The 14,684-nt window shown below is 51.3% G+C and overlaps 2 protein-coding genes across 20 annotated transcripts in view; both read right to left on the reverse strand.

Moving 5' to 3' along the window:
• Positions 1-1,449: 1,449 nt before the first annotated feature.
• On the reverse strand, positions 1,450-9,544 carry STAC3 (SH3 and cysteine rich domain 3). 6 transcript variants are annotated; one of them, XM_008683878.2, is made up of 14 exons: positions 9,447-9,544; positions 8,760-9,032; positions 8,365-8,566; positions 7,562-7,628; positions 7,022-7,289; positions 6,272-6,369; positions 5,988-6,060; positions 4,975-5,072; positions 3,351-3,417; positions 3,118-3,167; positions 2,733-2,818; positions 2,510-2,561; positions 2,293-2,430; positions 1,450-1,887 (listed from the first exon to the last, which is right to left on the reverse strand). In XM_008683878.2, exons 4-14 carry the CDS (start codon positions 7,625-7,627, stop codon positions 1,789-1,791), a joined length of 1,095 nt encoding a protein of 364 aa, XP_008682100.1. In that variant the 5' UTR covers position 7,628; positions 8,365-8,566; positions 8,760-9,032; positions 9,447-9,544; the 3' UTR covers positions 1,450-1,788. The 6 variants fall into 6 exon arrangements, with proteins under 6 accessions (XP_008682100.1, XP_008682107.1, XP_008682111.1 ...); XM_008683885.2 differs by having other exon boundaries at positions 8,760-8,777; positions 8,856-9,526; XM_008683889.2 differs by having other exon boundaries at positions 8,365-8,552; positions 8,856-9,526.
• A 921-nt stretch (positions 9,545-10,465) lies between these two features.
• R3HDM2 (R3H domain containing 2) overlaps positions 10,466-14,684 on the reverse strand; it is a 155,663-nt gene continuing 151,444 nt past the window's right edge. For 8 of the 14 annotated variants that reach the window (XM_040637168.1, XM_040637166.1, XM_008683951.2 and 5 more), the window contains 4 exons: positions 14,269-14,416; positions 12,727-12,824; positions 12,311-12,395; positions 10,466-11,493 (listed from right to left, as the gene is read on the reverse strand). In XM_040637168.1, the coding sequence (XP_040493102.1) occupies positions 11,156-11,493; positions 12,311-12,395; positions 12,727-12,824; positions 14,269-14,416 (669 nt within the window). In that variant the 3' untranslated portion in view covers positions 10,466-11,155. Of the gene's footprint in view, positions 11,494-12,310; positions 12,465-12,726; positions 12,825-14,268; positions 14,417-14,684 lie in introns of all 14 variants that reach the window. The other 6 variants (XM_040637165.1, XM_008683905.2, XM_040637163.1 and 3 more) reach the window with 1 other exon arrangement.

Here is a 14,684-nt window from a genome sequence, read left to right on the forward strand (position 1 = left end):
CACCCCCACACCAGCATCGCCGCCCAATGAGCCAGTAAATTGGTTTTGCTTCTGCATTGTGGGGGGGCCCTCTCGAGGATCTCAGGGGCTCTGGTTTTGAGTCCCTCAGATCTCTTGATGAAGAGATGTGACCCGAGTCCTAGCATCCCCGCACGGGGCCTCCGACCACCCCCCCACCCCGCCCACCACGCCTTTCTTGGTAGGCGTATCCCGAGGAGGGATGGGGGCAAAAGGCTGGATTTGTGTGTGGTGGTGGAGGGGGGCTGCCGGTGATCCTCTCCTATTCCAGCCGAAGCGTGATTACAGGGGGGCTGAGTCTTCCTTTATGTCCCCGCCGCCGCCCCCAGGCGTCCGGGACAGTCAAGGGCAAAGGGAACGGGAAACCGAACCCTGTTCGGCATTGAGTGTGCTTCCCTACCCCCTCCACACCTTAGCCTTCTGGAAGGAAGGGGGGCGCGTCCGTCCCGGGCCCTTCTCTTCCCCAGCCCAGCTGAGCCTCTGCCCTCCCCCCGCCAGCAGCAGATGGTGCCCGGGCTCCCGCTGCCAACCTTGCTAGGCGGTGCCAACCTCAGGCCTGGCAGACAACGGGCAGAAGAGAATCTCCTGACTGGCGGGGCTGACCCTCCCCCATCCGCCATCAAGCTCCAGACCCTCGGCTTGCCCTACTCCAGGGACCACCCCAGGCTGCCTCTCACTGGTCCGCTCCCAGGTCCCCAAACTCCTCGTATCCTTCAGCTCCCTTCCCCACACCTTCCCGCTCCCCGCCACCTGCCACCCTGACCGGGGCCGGCGCATTTGCATATTTGCATATGCAAACAATAACATTTGCATACGGCGCGCCGCAGGGGGGCTCTCCGCGTGAGCAGGTTTGCTGTCTGCCCGGCGCCCTCTCACTCGGTACCTGTCGCAAAGGGCTGGGGCGGGGGCCGCGCGGGAGGGGTTAGGCCCCCCGGCCTCGCTTGCTTCGTTCCCAGAGGACTTGAGGAAGTGTTGCCATGGAGACGGCACGCACCCCACCCCCTCCCAGGCCCAGGGTCTCCGGCACGGTGTCTCAGGTTCTCTCCTTCCGCCCCCCCTTCCCCCGCCCCGTCCCTCGCTCTCCAACCGAGATCTTGCATCGCCCCCTGGCGGCCTAGCTCGGCACTGAGCCAGGTTTCGAAATGTAAGGGGGGCTGCCCGCGGCTAAATCGCCCAGACCTAGGGGGACCTACCCTGGTGCCAGGTCCTTCTAGCCTCCGGGGCGCGGGGGGGTAACTCCAGTCAGGCTCCTCTTTCTTCACTGACAACAGAGGCCTCGCCTGGCGGACGCACCTGTCTCCCCACCTCCCACCAGGCTCAGCCCAGGTGGATGTCGGGTTGCCCGATGGTAGTGAGGTGACACAGCTGGGGAGGATTCGCCGCCGCTTCATGGGCCCTCTACTCGGCCCGCAGTTAAAGAACAAACTTTTCTACCTTTTTTCAAAACTTTAATACATTCGCAGCGTTCGACAGTTCGCCTCCCACACCCCCGGGGCGCCTCCTAGTGGAGACGCGCTCCTGTTTTTCCAGCTCTCAAGGGCTGGGTCTGAGGAGTTGCAGGTGAGGCTGCTCTGCCCACCAGGCATCCAAGGCCCGAGGCCGGGGCAGGAGGGAGGGAACCAGTCCCTTCCCGGAAGCCCCGTCATGCGCCGCGGGCCTTCCCACCCCTCCCCCACCCGGCATAGCTGCTTTCGCCCCTTTCCTCCCCAACCTCCACTGGGCCTGCCCAGAATGGGGCATGGGTATCTCCCGTCAGCAGGCGCTGCACGCCTAAATCTCCTCCAGGAAGTCGGTGGGGAACAGCCCCACCTTGCGGCCGGTGTAGACCTTGACGTAGCCGCCGGCTTCATCTCCTTTCTGGACCACGATCTGAGTGGAGGATTAAAGGTTTAGGGAGGAGAGGGATCAAGGGAAAAGGTAGAAGAGGAGAGCAGGGGGGGCTCGGATTTATGGAGGCCTAACCTAGCCCCATTAATGGGTTAAGATCTGCAAGGAGTATGGTTTGCTGAGGGACCTTGCGGTTGGGATTGGATTGGGGCACCAGAGCTACCTGGTCCTCTTTCTCTAATTTTATTTTTAAAAGACTTTATTTATTTGAGAGAGAGAGAGAGAGCATGAACAGGAGGGGCAGAGGGAGAGGGAGAAGGAATCTCAGGTGACTCCACCCTAAGCAGAGAGTCCACGCAGGGCTCAGTCTTCCCACCCTGAGATCACGGCCTGAGCAGAAACCTAGAGGCGGTTGCTAAACCCACTGCGCCACCCAGGCGCCCTGACCTGGTCCTTCTTGAGAGTGATCTGCCCTATTTCTCGGTTTCCCACGAAGGATCTGGTCACGCGGTGCACACGCTCTCCAGACCGGACCCGAATGATGAAGTTTGGAGGGAAAAATCCAACCTTCTCCCCTATTTTCCCCTAGAGGAGATGGTAGGGAAATTCAGCTTCTCAGTCTCAGAGTCCAATGTCCCACCCTAGCCTCAGTCATTTCTCTTACCCGCCACCACTCCTCATTGGAGTCATCAATGACTGTGATCTTCTCTCCAGGCCTGGGAGAGGAAGGGAGGGGCCTCTGAGATTTAGGGGGCTTACTTACCTATCTGGCCCAGGTCCAGCCCCAACAGGCTCCAAGCCCTGAGTACCCCTTTTTCCTTTCCCATAGGAGCTAGGCTCTCCCCTCTCCACTCCTGGTACAGCCCCATCCCAGTAAGGCCTCTCACGGGAAATCCAGATCATCCTTCTCCAGGGCTTTGAACCGATAGAGAGCCACAAAGTAATGAGACTGCTGGAAGCCAGGCTGCTTGTGCTGGGGATGAAAGGAGGTGATGAGTCTCTGGGCTCCTCTGTCCCACATTGAGGGGCAGGAGTCCAAGGCAGGGGCATTCTCCAGACACACTGCATTACAACTCTCTTCCAGGTCCCTGAACTAAGAGGATTCTGTTGCACGCGTGCATGCACGCACCCGTGCGTGTGAGGTGGTGGAGAAGGCAGGTTAAGGCTGATGGGAACCCATGGAGTAAGGGTGAGCTTCTGCTGAGGCATGAGTTGTGTCAGACCTGGGTTGGGGAGAGGACTGGGGTCCCTGCAGGGAGAAAGGAGTCTCACTTTGTCATCAGGTGTCTTCTTTTCAGCCTTCTTATTCCCGTCAGGGTTTCCTGGGATGGGAAACACCGACAAGTTGTCTCTAGCTTCTGGAGGGTAGCCCTCATTCTTTTACTCTTCGGTTGCAGATCCTCTTTGATCTCCAAACCTGGCATGCCCTTTGGCCCTCCATCCCCTACCACGGCCGAGCCCCTGACCCTACTCTATCTCTAGGGATGGAGGCGGGTGACACTCACCATCCTGGGGTTTGCCTTCCTCTGATCTGGCAGACTCTGGCTCTTCTTCCATCATGGCTGCTAGAGGCTGGAGGGGGTACCAGAGTTAGGAAGATGCTCTCTTGGGAACCCCATGCTTACTCTGGCTCTCCAGCCAGGCCAGCCAACTACAGAATAATAGGATCTCAGGGTTGGAAGAAGCCTTGGAGGAAATACATAGTTCAACCATCAGCCTAATGCCTGAGCTTCCTGTAAAACATCCTGGCAGGTGGACCATCCACATTGTCCTTGAATGTAGCTAATGACAAGGAGCTCACTACCTTACAAAGTAAGCCCATGCCATTTGAGCATAATTCCCTAAATTAAACCTAGTCGGTCTCCCTGTAACTTTTAGTAATTGGTCCTGATTTGGCCTCTGGAGCAATACAGAACAAACATAGTCCCCTTAAAGATCTGAGGATAGCTGGTAAGTCCCTCCCGTCTTTTCTTCCCTAATTAGTCCCTTCAAATCACCCCCTCCCCCATGATGCCGATTCCAGGATTTTTACTATGTCTGTTCTTAAAAATACCCTAGTGTGTAAGAGAAAAATGGGTAGCACAGTTTTTATAATTCCTTTAAGAGAATAGAACCTGAGTGTGCTTGCCTTTCCGGAAGCAGTCAAATCACATTGCTAGGGCCTTGTAAATCACAGTTCATTCTACAGAAATCTCTACTTTGCACTCAACCTCCATATCAACTACTCTGAGGCCAATCCCTAGTTCTATTTTTGTGTGGTTGATTTTTTTGATTCAAGAACAGACATGTACATTTTTCCTTACAAAATTTCAAATTATTAGGTTTGGGCTTTTCTTCTAGTCTGTAAGATATTTCAATATACTGTTCAGTGTATAAGTTTTCCCTCCTAGGTTTCCCACAAACTTAAGGGATAATACCATTTGTATTTTCATTTGCATCAGTGAGAAAAATCTCTATAGGTGAGGACCGAGGACCAAATCATGTTATAAGGTATCAGAAATCTCCCTCTAGCTAGACACTCCCTAAAGGACCTGGATCCTTTGGGCACAGTTTTAGGACTCCAATTTTAGGACTCCATCTAACTGTTATCATATCAGTCCATCCTAGCTGTCCAGAAAGATATAACGATATGCTAACAAATTCTTTGCCAAACTGAATGCAAGTCTATGGCATTACCAATCTAGTAAGCTTATTACAAAAGGAAATGAAGTTACTTTTGGCCACTAGTCTGGTGCCTCAGTTTCCTCATCTATAGGATAAATGAGTCAGACCAGATGATATTCATGGAACGTTCATGGCTCTAGAATTCTGATTACTTGGCATGATAGGTTTGCTTCCCCAAATCCAAAAGTATGGCTCTTGCCTCTGTTGTCCAGCAATGCTGGCGGCCTGGGACCTAGCCTTCAGTGGAGCTTAATCTGACAATTCCAGAAGGGAGTTTCTGAAGAAAATACATGCTATGACAGGAGTTCTCAACCTGAGGCCCTCTAATACTGCACACAAAAATGTGTCTGTGCGATTTTAGGGGAAGAGAATCCCCAGCTTTTGTCAGCTTTCCAGAGAGGAGACAGGACCTGCTGCTCCATGGAATCTCTCGGAGGGACCTCAGGAGGAAAATATGGTGCTCACATTTTTCTTATCTGCCTGGCCCTTCTTCCGTTCCTTGTTTGCCATGATCACTCCAGTGCGCAGGGTTTCAAACACAGGATCATTGTGATTGGCAGCAGCTGGTGGGAATGGGAAAAAGAAAGAAGCCATTACTGGGGGAGCAGAGAAAGACCTGGAGGAAAGACAGACCTTCTAAGTGAGGGAGAGGTGGGATTGAGTAGATGTGTGTGTGTGTGTGTGTGTGTGTGTGTGTGTGTGTGTGTGTGTAGAATTAGCGTAGGGTCAGCTGGGCATATCTAGGTCATCAATCTATAAAGAGCTCTAAAAACATCACTGGAAATGTAATGTGATGGAGAAAAATACTTACCATCACTCCTTCCAGGCAGTGCATTATATGATGTTGGAAAGACAACTTTGCTACTAAGCTGCTTGGGAGCTGGGGAATGCTCACAATCACTATTCTCCTTCTAAGGAGAGTGGTCCTTTAACTGTTGGTTTTGTTCCACTGAGTGGCATGCGCAAGCTGGGGTGCTGCCACCAGTGGGTTCTTCTTTTTTCCACCCACGCTCCTCATAAAGTTCAGCCTCTCCTCCAAATGAATGTTGACTCAATTGTCAATGAATTTGTTTGTAAGGGTTGCCAAATTATGCATCTGCCCAGGATGCCCACAGCTCTCGGTCTAGCCCTGAGACTGGTATTACTCTGTAACAAGGATGAGGACAGTCAAGAATCCTTGTTCTTGCTTAGAAATAGTTTTACATATGAAGAGCCCAGGTTTTGAAGCTAGGCAGATGAAGGTTTCTCTCTTGGCTCTGTCTCCTGCTAGCTGTGCAGAGCCCTTGCTAAATCTTACCTCCCTCAGCTATAAAACAGGAATATTGACTCTGTATTCAAGTTGGCTAAAATATTAGGTTGAGAGAGAACCATAGGAAACAGAATCTTTCTGTTCCAGAATTTGGCTTCCCAATCTAGAGGTGGTGCTGGAACGATCTCCAGGCCTGCCCTTTCCCTCGGGTCCCACACGGAGCACTTACAGAGATCTTTGACACAAGCGTACTGCTGGTTGCTGTAGAGTGGGGAGCTATAGGCCCGATGGAAACCAGGGGGCTGTCGGATGGGATGGGAGAAAGCATTAGAGACAGCAAGGTATGGCCCAGAACCCCATCTCTCCCGTGAGTGCAACCCCTTCTTAGAGTAAGAGATGGGCTGAGAAAGAAAAAGCAGGGAAATGGATGTGATGACTTGGGAGGGACTGGAAGGGGGGAGCTGGCAACACGTCCCCTCCCTTCTGCTTTCTCGCTCCCCAGAGCCTACTCACGATCTTGCCGAAGCATCTCTGCATCTCCACGTAGGGCTGACAGTGTTCGTGGATGTTGGTTTTGCAGTTCTTACAGCGAAGCCCAAATTTGTTGTTGACTTGGGAGAGGGAAGAACATTTGGGTGAGGTTCTTGCTCTCCCCTTCCCTCTGTACCAGTGCTGCTACGCTAGCTCTCAGGTCCCTTTTCTGCCTCGGACCCAACACTCTCAGTTTCTAATAGTGTTGTTTTTGTTTTTTAAAGATTATTTATTTATTTATTTATTTGAGAGAGAAGAGAGAGAGATGGAGGGCGCGCAAGTGGGGAAGGGGCAGAGGGAGAGGGACAAGCAGACTCCCTGCTGAGCATGGAGCCGCACGTGGGGCTCGAACTCAACACCCTGAGATCAGGACCTCAGCCAAAATCAAAAGTCAGATATTCAACCGAGTGAGACCCCGAGGTGCCCCTCTAATAGCGTATTCTTTCCAAGATTTTATTTATTTATTTGAGAGACAGAGATCACAGAGGGAGAGGGAGAGTGAGAAGCAGACTCCCTGCAGAGCACGGAGCCCAATGTGGGGCTCGATCCCAGGACGCTGGGATCATGACCTGAGCCGAAGGCAGACGCTGAGCCTCTCAGGAGCCCCTCTAATGGTGGTTTCTTAAAGTCAGCTCTTGCCACAGCCCGCCTGCTGTACAAATGCTCCTCTTCTGAGCCAGACCCCCTCCTGCATTCAACATCACGCTCTCTCCACTTCCCTTCGTGACTCACGCACAATCATCCGGGCACAGACGTCACAGAACTTGGGCTTCTTGAAGAAATGATCTTTGAATTTGTGAGGCTTGTCATTGACAAGCTTAGGAGGTTCTGGGGGTGACTCTTCTTCCTCCTCCTCTTCCTCTTCCTCTTCCTCATAGATGTAGTAGATGGGCCCACCCCCAGCTCCCACTGCCTCCCCATTGGCCTGGGGCTCTGGGGGAAGCTCCATCTCCTTTGTCCCCGGAGACTCCCTCCTGAATAACTGCTTCAGCCGCTGTAGCTGAGGGAGGAAGGGGATGGGGGAGGGGAGGAAACCCAAAGTTAAAAGACCTGTCATGCTGTCTGGAGCAGGTAAGGCTGAAGCTAACTGAACATTTTTCTAGCGTGGGCAAGGGGCACACCCCAGGATTAGGACGTATTGGGGGCTGCAGGTGCTGGCTAGCATTCTGACGATAGATGAGTCACATACAAATGAGATCAATTCAAGCATTCTTCAAGGGCTGCGGTGGTTTCCCAGCTCCCCACACCCGGTGGTCACAGGCCCAGACTCACCCCACTTTGCCGAGTCTCTGCTGGCAAGGAGGGCTTAGGGGACTCCAGCACCTCCTTTTCTGTCATCCTGCAAGAGGTTGGACCCCACTATGAAATCTAATCCCTGACTGCCATTCTTCCTGTCCTAATTCCTGTCCCTCGCTGTACGGTAGCCCCTGAATGGGAGACTTCGGGAGAAATTTGGTTAAACAGAAATCCTTTCACAGGCTTATCGACAGAAAGATTCCATGGAGGTCCAGAGAAAAGCGCAACAGACTAACGAACTCCCCAACTGGTTCCTCGAACTGATCCCCATCCTTCCCCGCCCTGAGGGGCAACCCGAGTTTCCAGCCCCAACACAGCGCTCGAAGCTGCATGGTTTAGGGAGTTTCCTCGTTTGTTACTCCCGGGAAGCTGTGGGCAAGGGCGATGTGACACACACCTGCCCAGATCCCCTTCTTCAAGAGGTTTAATGTGTGTCCAGAAGCATGCTTGGAGGGATGGGCTGGGGACATTTGTTCACCCTTACCCCTTTCTTGAGTCCCGGGGGCCCAGGGCCTAGTTCCCAGCCTGCTTCAGTCTCCAGCTATTTTAAGTTTTCAGAGTAATATGAGCCCTTTCTTCCCTTACTACTCCATTCCCTTGACCCCACCCCCACCCCACCCTCCAATCCTAGCTCTTGTCCTGGATTGGAGTCATAATTTCACTCCTAAAACCCTAACTACTCACAGGCAAGAGAGAAACGAAGACACTGAATAGGCCACAGATTGGGGAAGCGCGGGGAGCAGTTCTGGCAACGGACAGAGGATGAAGAGGCAACTTACGTTTGGGATTCCCTAAGTCAGTCCACAGTCTGTGGAGGGAAGAGGGAGCCCCTGGGCTCTTGCTGGTGGTGCTGGGGGAGGACTGGTCCTCTTCCTTGGGGGCTAAGCCCCCCCAGTACCCTCTGTACTCACACCGGCTACCCAGACGTTATTTGTAGACCTCCCAGTCTCTCGCCTTGGTGTCAGAGCTGAAATGACAGGGCTGGAGGAAAGTGGACAGCTGAGCGACACAGCTGACACAGAGAAATTGGACACGGGGAGGTCTGGGCTGGGCTGGACCCTAACTCCTCCCATCCCCCAGAGCTGCTATGCGCTGGTTTTTTATCTATGGTGTGTACTGGTCACTTCTGGCTAAATTCAAGAAGGGACAGTGTCTGTTCATGCTGCATACTCACTGAGGTGATTTTGGATGACTGAAGGTAAAGATGAAATTGTAAACAGCTTTCCCCAAGGTCCAAACACTTCCCCAATTCTACCTTCCCTGGACCTACTTTCGGAACTAGCTTTTGATTTTTCAGCCGCTGTCTTCCTGTGGCCTCAAACCTTCAGGAAGGAAAGGGCCGGGAACTGGTGAAGAAAGGAGAATTTCAACTCTCAGAGGTTTCCTATCAGCCGGACTAGATTGCATCCTTATCCATGGGTAGTTGGAGGGCTACCTCGCTGCCGTCCTGAAAGGGAGTGAAGAACATGCATGGCACTGCTTTATTCCCTCCAGCGCCCCCAGGAACATCGCGCCCCCGCTTCTAAAATCTTATCTTCAGGGTGAAGGGAAATCTAAGAGCTATCAAAAAAATCCAGGCTTGGACTTCTGTCTGAGGGGCTCTGAGGGAGTGCGGGTCTGATGGTCAGGCAGAGATGGACAGAAGGCAGTAGCTACCACACAGGGGGGTTTATCTTCCGGAAGGAATGCCTGCCTCCCCACGAGGACTGCAAACTTTGGGAGGTAAGAGAGCCATGCCCCACACTTCCGAAATCACTGATTCCCTGATTCCATCTCCCTCATCTGATGCCCCGGTATATGAACTTATGGGTCAATGAGGAATCTGGCATTCTTATCTCGCAGGGATGCAGCCTTCTCCTACTCTGGGCTGTGACATGGCTGAAAGAGAAGATACTCCCATCTCGGAAGACAGCCATTTGGATGTGGTCATGTAGTGCTGCTTTATCCCTTGTATCTGTAAGAAGTAAAGGATTATGTTGGAGGCTGGGTCAGACAAGCCTCAGAGGAGCCTGGCTAGAGATACTGCTACCCAGACCCAGGAGATTTCCAGGGTAATGTGCTTTGTCATTTCTGTCACTGCTCTTTTTCTTTAAGGGGTGGGTAAGACTGAATAAGGGTTACTGGATGGCTCTTAATGGCCCCGGTCTGACAGGCTGCACAACCAAGGGCTAGCTTTGAGAAGCCACAGAGAGGAAAAGCTCCACCCACGCAGGGTGGGGAATGTCTGCTTTTCACCTTTCTTCAGTTGCATGGGACAGGGACTGCTGAGCATGCCTGGATAATATGGCATCTTGGCACTGCAATTCAATTGACATGGCTTTTATTGTAAGAAACATCCACTTCTGTTCTGCCACGCCGAACCCAATGGTTTTCGTATTAAAGAAGGGCCCGAGTCTTCCAGCCCTGAAGCGTTTTCAGAAGATCAGGTTCCGGACACGTATGATGCTACCATCTCAACCCAGTTTTGGACCTCACTCACCCCTCCCCAGCCAGCCATGAGGACCCTACATGAGTATCACAGAATTAACACAGCAGAAGGAACCTCAGAGGTAAGCTAGTAAGTTCCAGTCTCTTACTTTACTAATAAGGACTCAGAGGTCTGGAGTTGAGAACTGATGTGCTTGATGAAACCACACTTACTGACAGAGTTGGGGGAGCCCAGAAAAAAGGTTCCACTGGAGACCCAGCCATCTGTCCAAATATTATGTGCAAGGAGGAGAATGGGATGAGGGAACAGTGTTAGGAAGGTATGTGTGCATATGCTAGGGAAAGCCATCCCAAACTACATGAGATCCCCCCAACAGCTGTGGGACTGTACCTACCCAGGACCTCCAACCCCCCAGCCATACCAGGGCAGCAACAGAGAAACAGGGACTGACGTCCAGTGACAGATTTTTCTTTTTATATTTAAAAACAAAATCAACCTCCCCTCAAGTAACCCCCCAAACAAACAAAAAATCAGATTAAATAAAATTTACAGTGAATATACCCAGCAAACATCTGTATGTGCAATTAAATACTGTCTGTTACTGCGGCACGAACCTCAAACAAACAATATACAAGTGTTCTGGGAGGTGGGGGGAGGCCCAAGTTTTAACTCTTTGGGGTTTGGGGAGACAAGATGGGGAAAGTGAGAGAAAGGGGAAATCAATTTTGCTTTTCTTAATTCTGTCCATATAAATATATTCATAAAGACCAGAAATGAAAAGGGAGCTTGGGATGATGGTAAGGAGACTGAATAGGGGAGTGTGGGACCCTCCCAATTCTACCTGACCAAAAAAATATGAAAAAAATTAATTTCATGGTGGGAGAAGAGATAAAAAAAATGACAGAAGAGGATGGGAAGGAGAGGGAATCAAGGGGGGCCAACCAGGGAAAAAGAGGGGACCCATGGCAGGGGAGCGAGGAGGGGTCCAGTGCCAGTGTGTTCCATCTCCATCCCCACTGTCTCAGGCTCCAGTTCAGTGTCTGTCACCTTCCTTTCTGCCTCTGTCCATGGTTGGTCAGGATCCCCCGAACCCCTCCGCCCTGCCCCCACCCCTACTGCGCCGGTCCCTTCCCCTCCTCCGTTTATTGGGAGCTGGCTCGCTCCAGGATCCTCAGGTCATAGTTCTTTTTGGCCACTCGAAGTTTGAAGCGACTCACAGAGTTGTTGAGGCGAAGGGAGGCATTCTGGGCGGCCAGGGGGCTGGGAAACACAGCCACGATGGTGTACAAGGCAGCGAGGTCCGCGTGGCGGCCGTTCTCAGCAGTCCCGTTGTCCCCCCCGCCCCCGCCAGGCAGCCCCTGAGCATCCTTGAGCCATTGGATCTTGGCGCCAGACATGGCAAGCTGAGTGAAGAGTTTGTCCGCCTCGGTCCGAGTGATGCCCTCAGGGAGATCTGTCACCTCCAGCACCCGGCCCAGGACTGGAAGGGGAAGAGAGAGGACATGGTTGTGAAAGGTGACTGTACGGAGGACTAGCGAGTGGCCAACAGAGAAGTCTGCAGCTGACCCAAGTCTACTGGCAGCGTCCTCAAAAGCCTGGCCTCGCCCACTTGGCCCATTCCTCCTTCCCCAAATCAGTGCAACACCCCCACCATCAAGTCAGCTAGGAGAAACAAAGAAACCTTTTCTTCTCTTAGACCAAGAAGAAACTAGGGATCAGAATCCCAGATTTTTTCAGATCTGGAGACCTACACCTCAGTTCTTGTGCCAAGTCAGTAGCCCAATCTGAAATATATCCCACAGTCGTCCCCTTCCCAGCGATCCCTCTTCCTTATCATCTAGGAAAGTCCATTTCCTTGCCTTTTCTCGTTTAGCAAACCACTCCAAGTAGCGGTATCTGAGAGATCTTGTATGCCTAGTGGGGAAGGCCCACAGGGGGGTTACTCCCCCATATTCTCTTGTTGAGCTTCTCCTAAAGGACTCGGAAGACTACCAAGACGGACATCCTAGATTAGGGTCAGGACCACTCCCACAAGACTCTCCTGTTAATCGGCTCAGCAACCCCTGCCATTGTGTCATACTCAAGTTTTTACCATCACCTTTCCCAGGACCTGAAATGGCCTGATAAGGAGGACTGAGACATTTCCATTCCCTAGATTCTCCTTGCTTTTGCCAAGTACAAAAGGGTCCTATTTCTACTTCCCACCCTAAGCTGGCTTTTCCCACTTGTCCTGGGCCAGTAATGCAGGCTGGAGGGGTGAGCACCTTTTCTTGGGGATTCAGCATTTTATCACTCACCGACATCTGTTGTCCCCAGGTCAGTGGAGGCAGATTTGAGGGCTTGTCTCTTGCTCCGGTTTCCATGCTTCAATCCACTCTGTCCCTTCAACATTTGAAAGATAACTCTCATCCCAGGTAAACAACATTGACTGCCTTGCATCCCAATGTCTGTCTGAAAGATTAAGGAGCAGCACCCAACCCTGAGGATCTTGCCCCACCAGGCAGGCAGACCGGCTAGAGTGGCCACTGAGAAACAGTCCTTCCCCCTTAGCACTGGGGTCAGGTGGGAAGAATGAGTATGATAGAGGGGTAAGACCCCTCCCACTTTATTCATTCTCACTGTGCTATCTCCCCGTCCAACCCACTGGTGGAGGTGGATGGCTTAGAGATAGGGGCCTGGATGAGAAGAGGGGTCTGATGGTGGACACCCTTACCTGGTGTACCGTGTAAGCTGACTGGCCATGGAGCAAGGGAGGGCAGATAGACAGATTGTACTGTAATGGCTGGCCCAAGAGGGAGTAGCGCCCATCACCTAGGGAAGAAGAACAGATGGTTTTCTGGGAGTTAGAACTTCATGATATGACTTTTATGAGACTTCAGGGGGCTTTGGAGATAGATGACAACAATGCATACTTTTCCTACTTTTTCTATGATAGGAGTGTCCATGTGACTGACTGAAGAGTTGTCTCTCTTCCTAAACCCCTTGGCTCTCAGGCAAATGGGGCTTTTAGGTTCCCTCGCCCTTGAAGAAGGGCTCTGTCCACTGCAGATGAAAGGCCCTTATGAATGTCTTTCATTTCTTTCTTTCTTTTTTTTTAAGTCATCTCTACACCCAACATGGGGCTTGAGCTCACAACCCTGAGATCAACGCTCTACCCACTGAGCCAGCCCAGTACCCCTAATTTCTTAGAGTCTCCTACCCCAAACCCAGGGCTCAAGTTTCTGACTTCTGTTGAGTGGCAATACAGTGAGTGGATAAGAGCACAGGCTTGGAGCCAAACCGCCTAGGTTCAAATCCTGGCTCTGTTACTGGAAATGAGAGGTTGGGTACATTTTCTCTTCATCAATGTTGAAGGCTGAGTGAATACAAGACAGGCAAAACACTTATAGTAATGCTTTATACACAGTAAGCACCATAAATGTTACTTTATTGTTGATAAATGTTAGATTTCAGAGCACTTTAAGGTTTTTAAATCATATTCTCATCTGATTTTTATTTATTTATTTATTTTTAAGATTTTATTTATTTAGTTGACAGAGATAGAGACAGCCAACGAGAGAGGGAACACAAGCAGGGGGAGTGGGAGAGGAAGAAGCAGGCTCATAGCGGAGGAGCCTGATGTGGGGCTCGATCCCGTAACGCCAGGATCACGCCCTGAGCCGAAGGCAGACGCTTAACCGCTGTGCCACCCAGGCGCCCCTCTCATCTGATTTTTAATACTGCTTGTGACAGCCAAGGCAGAAACAGATAAGATTATTTTCATTTTATATGTGATTAATCCCATTTTATAGATTAGGAAACTGAAGCCTGGTTCCAAGGTTAAGTAACATGCTCAACATTACAAAGCTAGTGGAAGAACGTGAACTTGAACCAAGTCTTTCAATCCAACTCCAGTATTCTCTCTTCTGAAACCACAACCACAGTTTGACACAACCCCATATTCTCAGCCTTCAGACTCCGTACTGATGAGTTAAACTCTTCGGTTCGTTACAAAGTTTCTTTTCTGGGCTCACAGTCACCTACCTTACTTGGTAGTAAATACTAAACATGTAAATGAGGTCTGCAGTAAGCTGACTATGGGTAGCACTAAAGAGGGGCAGGTGTCCTTGGCCTAACCAGGGATATTAAAGGAAGAGTTGGGTCCTAAAGCTGGATGACCAGCCACACTGGTTTCCTGCCTGTTGCTACCATCTGGGTCTTCCCACTAGGTAATGGGCTATAAAGGGCAGTAGTCAGCCCTAATCTAACCCCTTACCCTGTGCTGGACCCCCAGGCCGGGGGAACTGTGTGAGGACAGGAAGGGGACTGAGTCCTGTGCAGACATTGCTGAGGCTGGTGACAGGAGAGGGTGCCGGAGACTGGGTAGGAGATGTGACGGGGCTGTTGCTCATTTGAGTGTTGGCCTGTGGGAGAGAGGAGCACACATCATATATACGCCAGACATGACCCTCCATATATTCCTACGGCTTGGCTTAAAATTCACCTTGCTCAGAAAACTTCTCTTGCAGAACTCCATCGAAGTCAGACTGCTCCTTCCAACAGCCCCCTTAGTCCCTAATTAATTTGTATTAATTAATGTATTTATTTAAAAGATTTGTGTATTTATTTATTTGAAAGACAGAGTGAGTGAGCATGGGTGGATGGGGAGGAGCAGAGGGAGGAGTGGGAGAG

The sequence above is a fragment of the Ursus maritimus genome, unplaced genomic scaffold (assembly GCF_017311325.1).
Source record: "Ursus maritimus isolate PB19 unplaced genomic scaffold, ASM1731132v1 scaffold_21, whole genome shotgun sequence".
Lineage (NCBI taxonomy): Eukaryota > Metazoa > Chordata > Mammalia > Carnivora > Ursidae > Ursus > Ursus maritimus.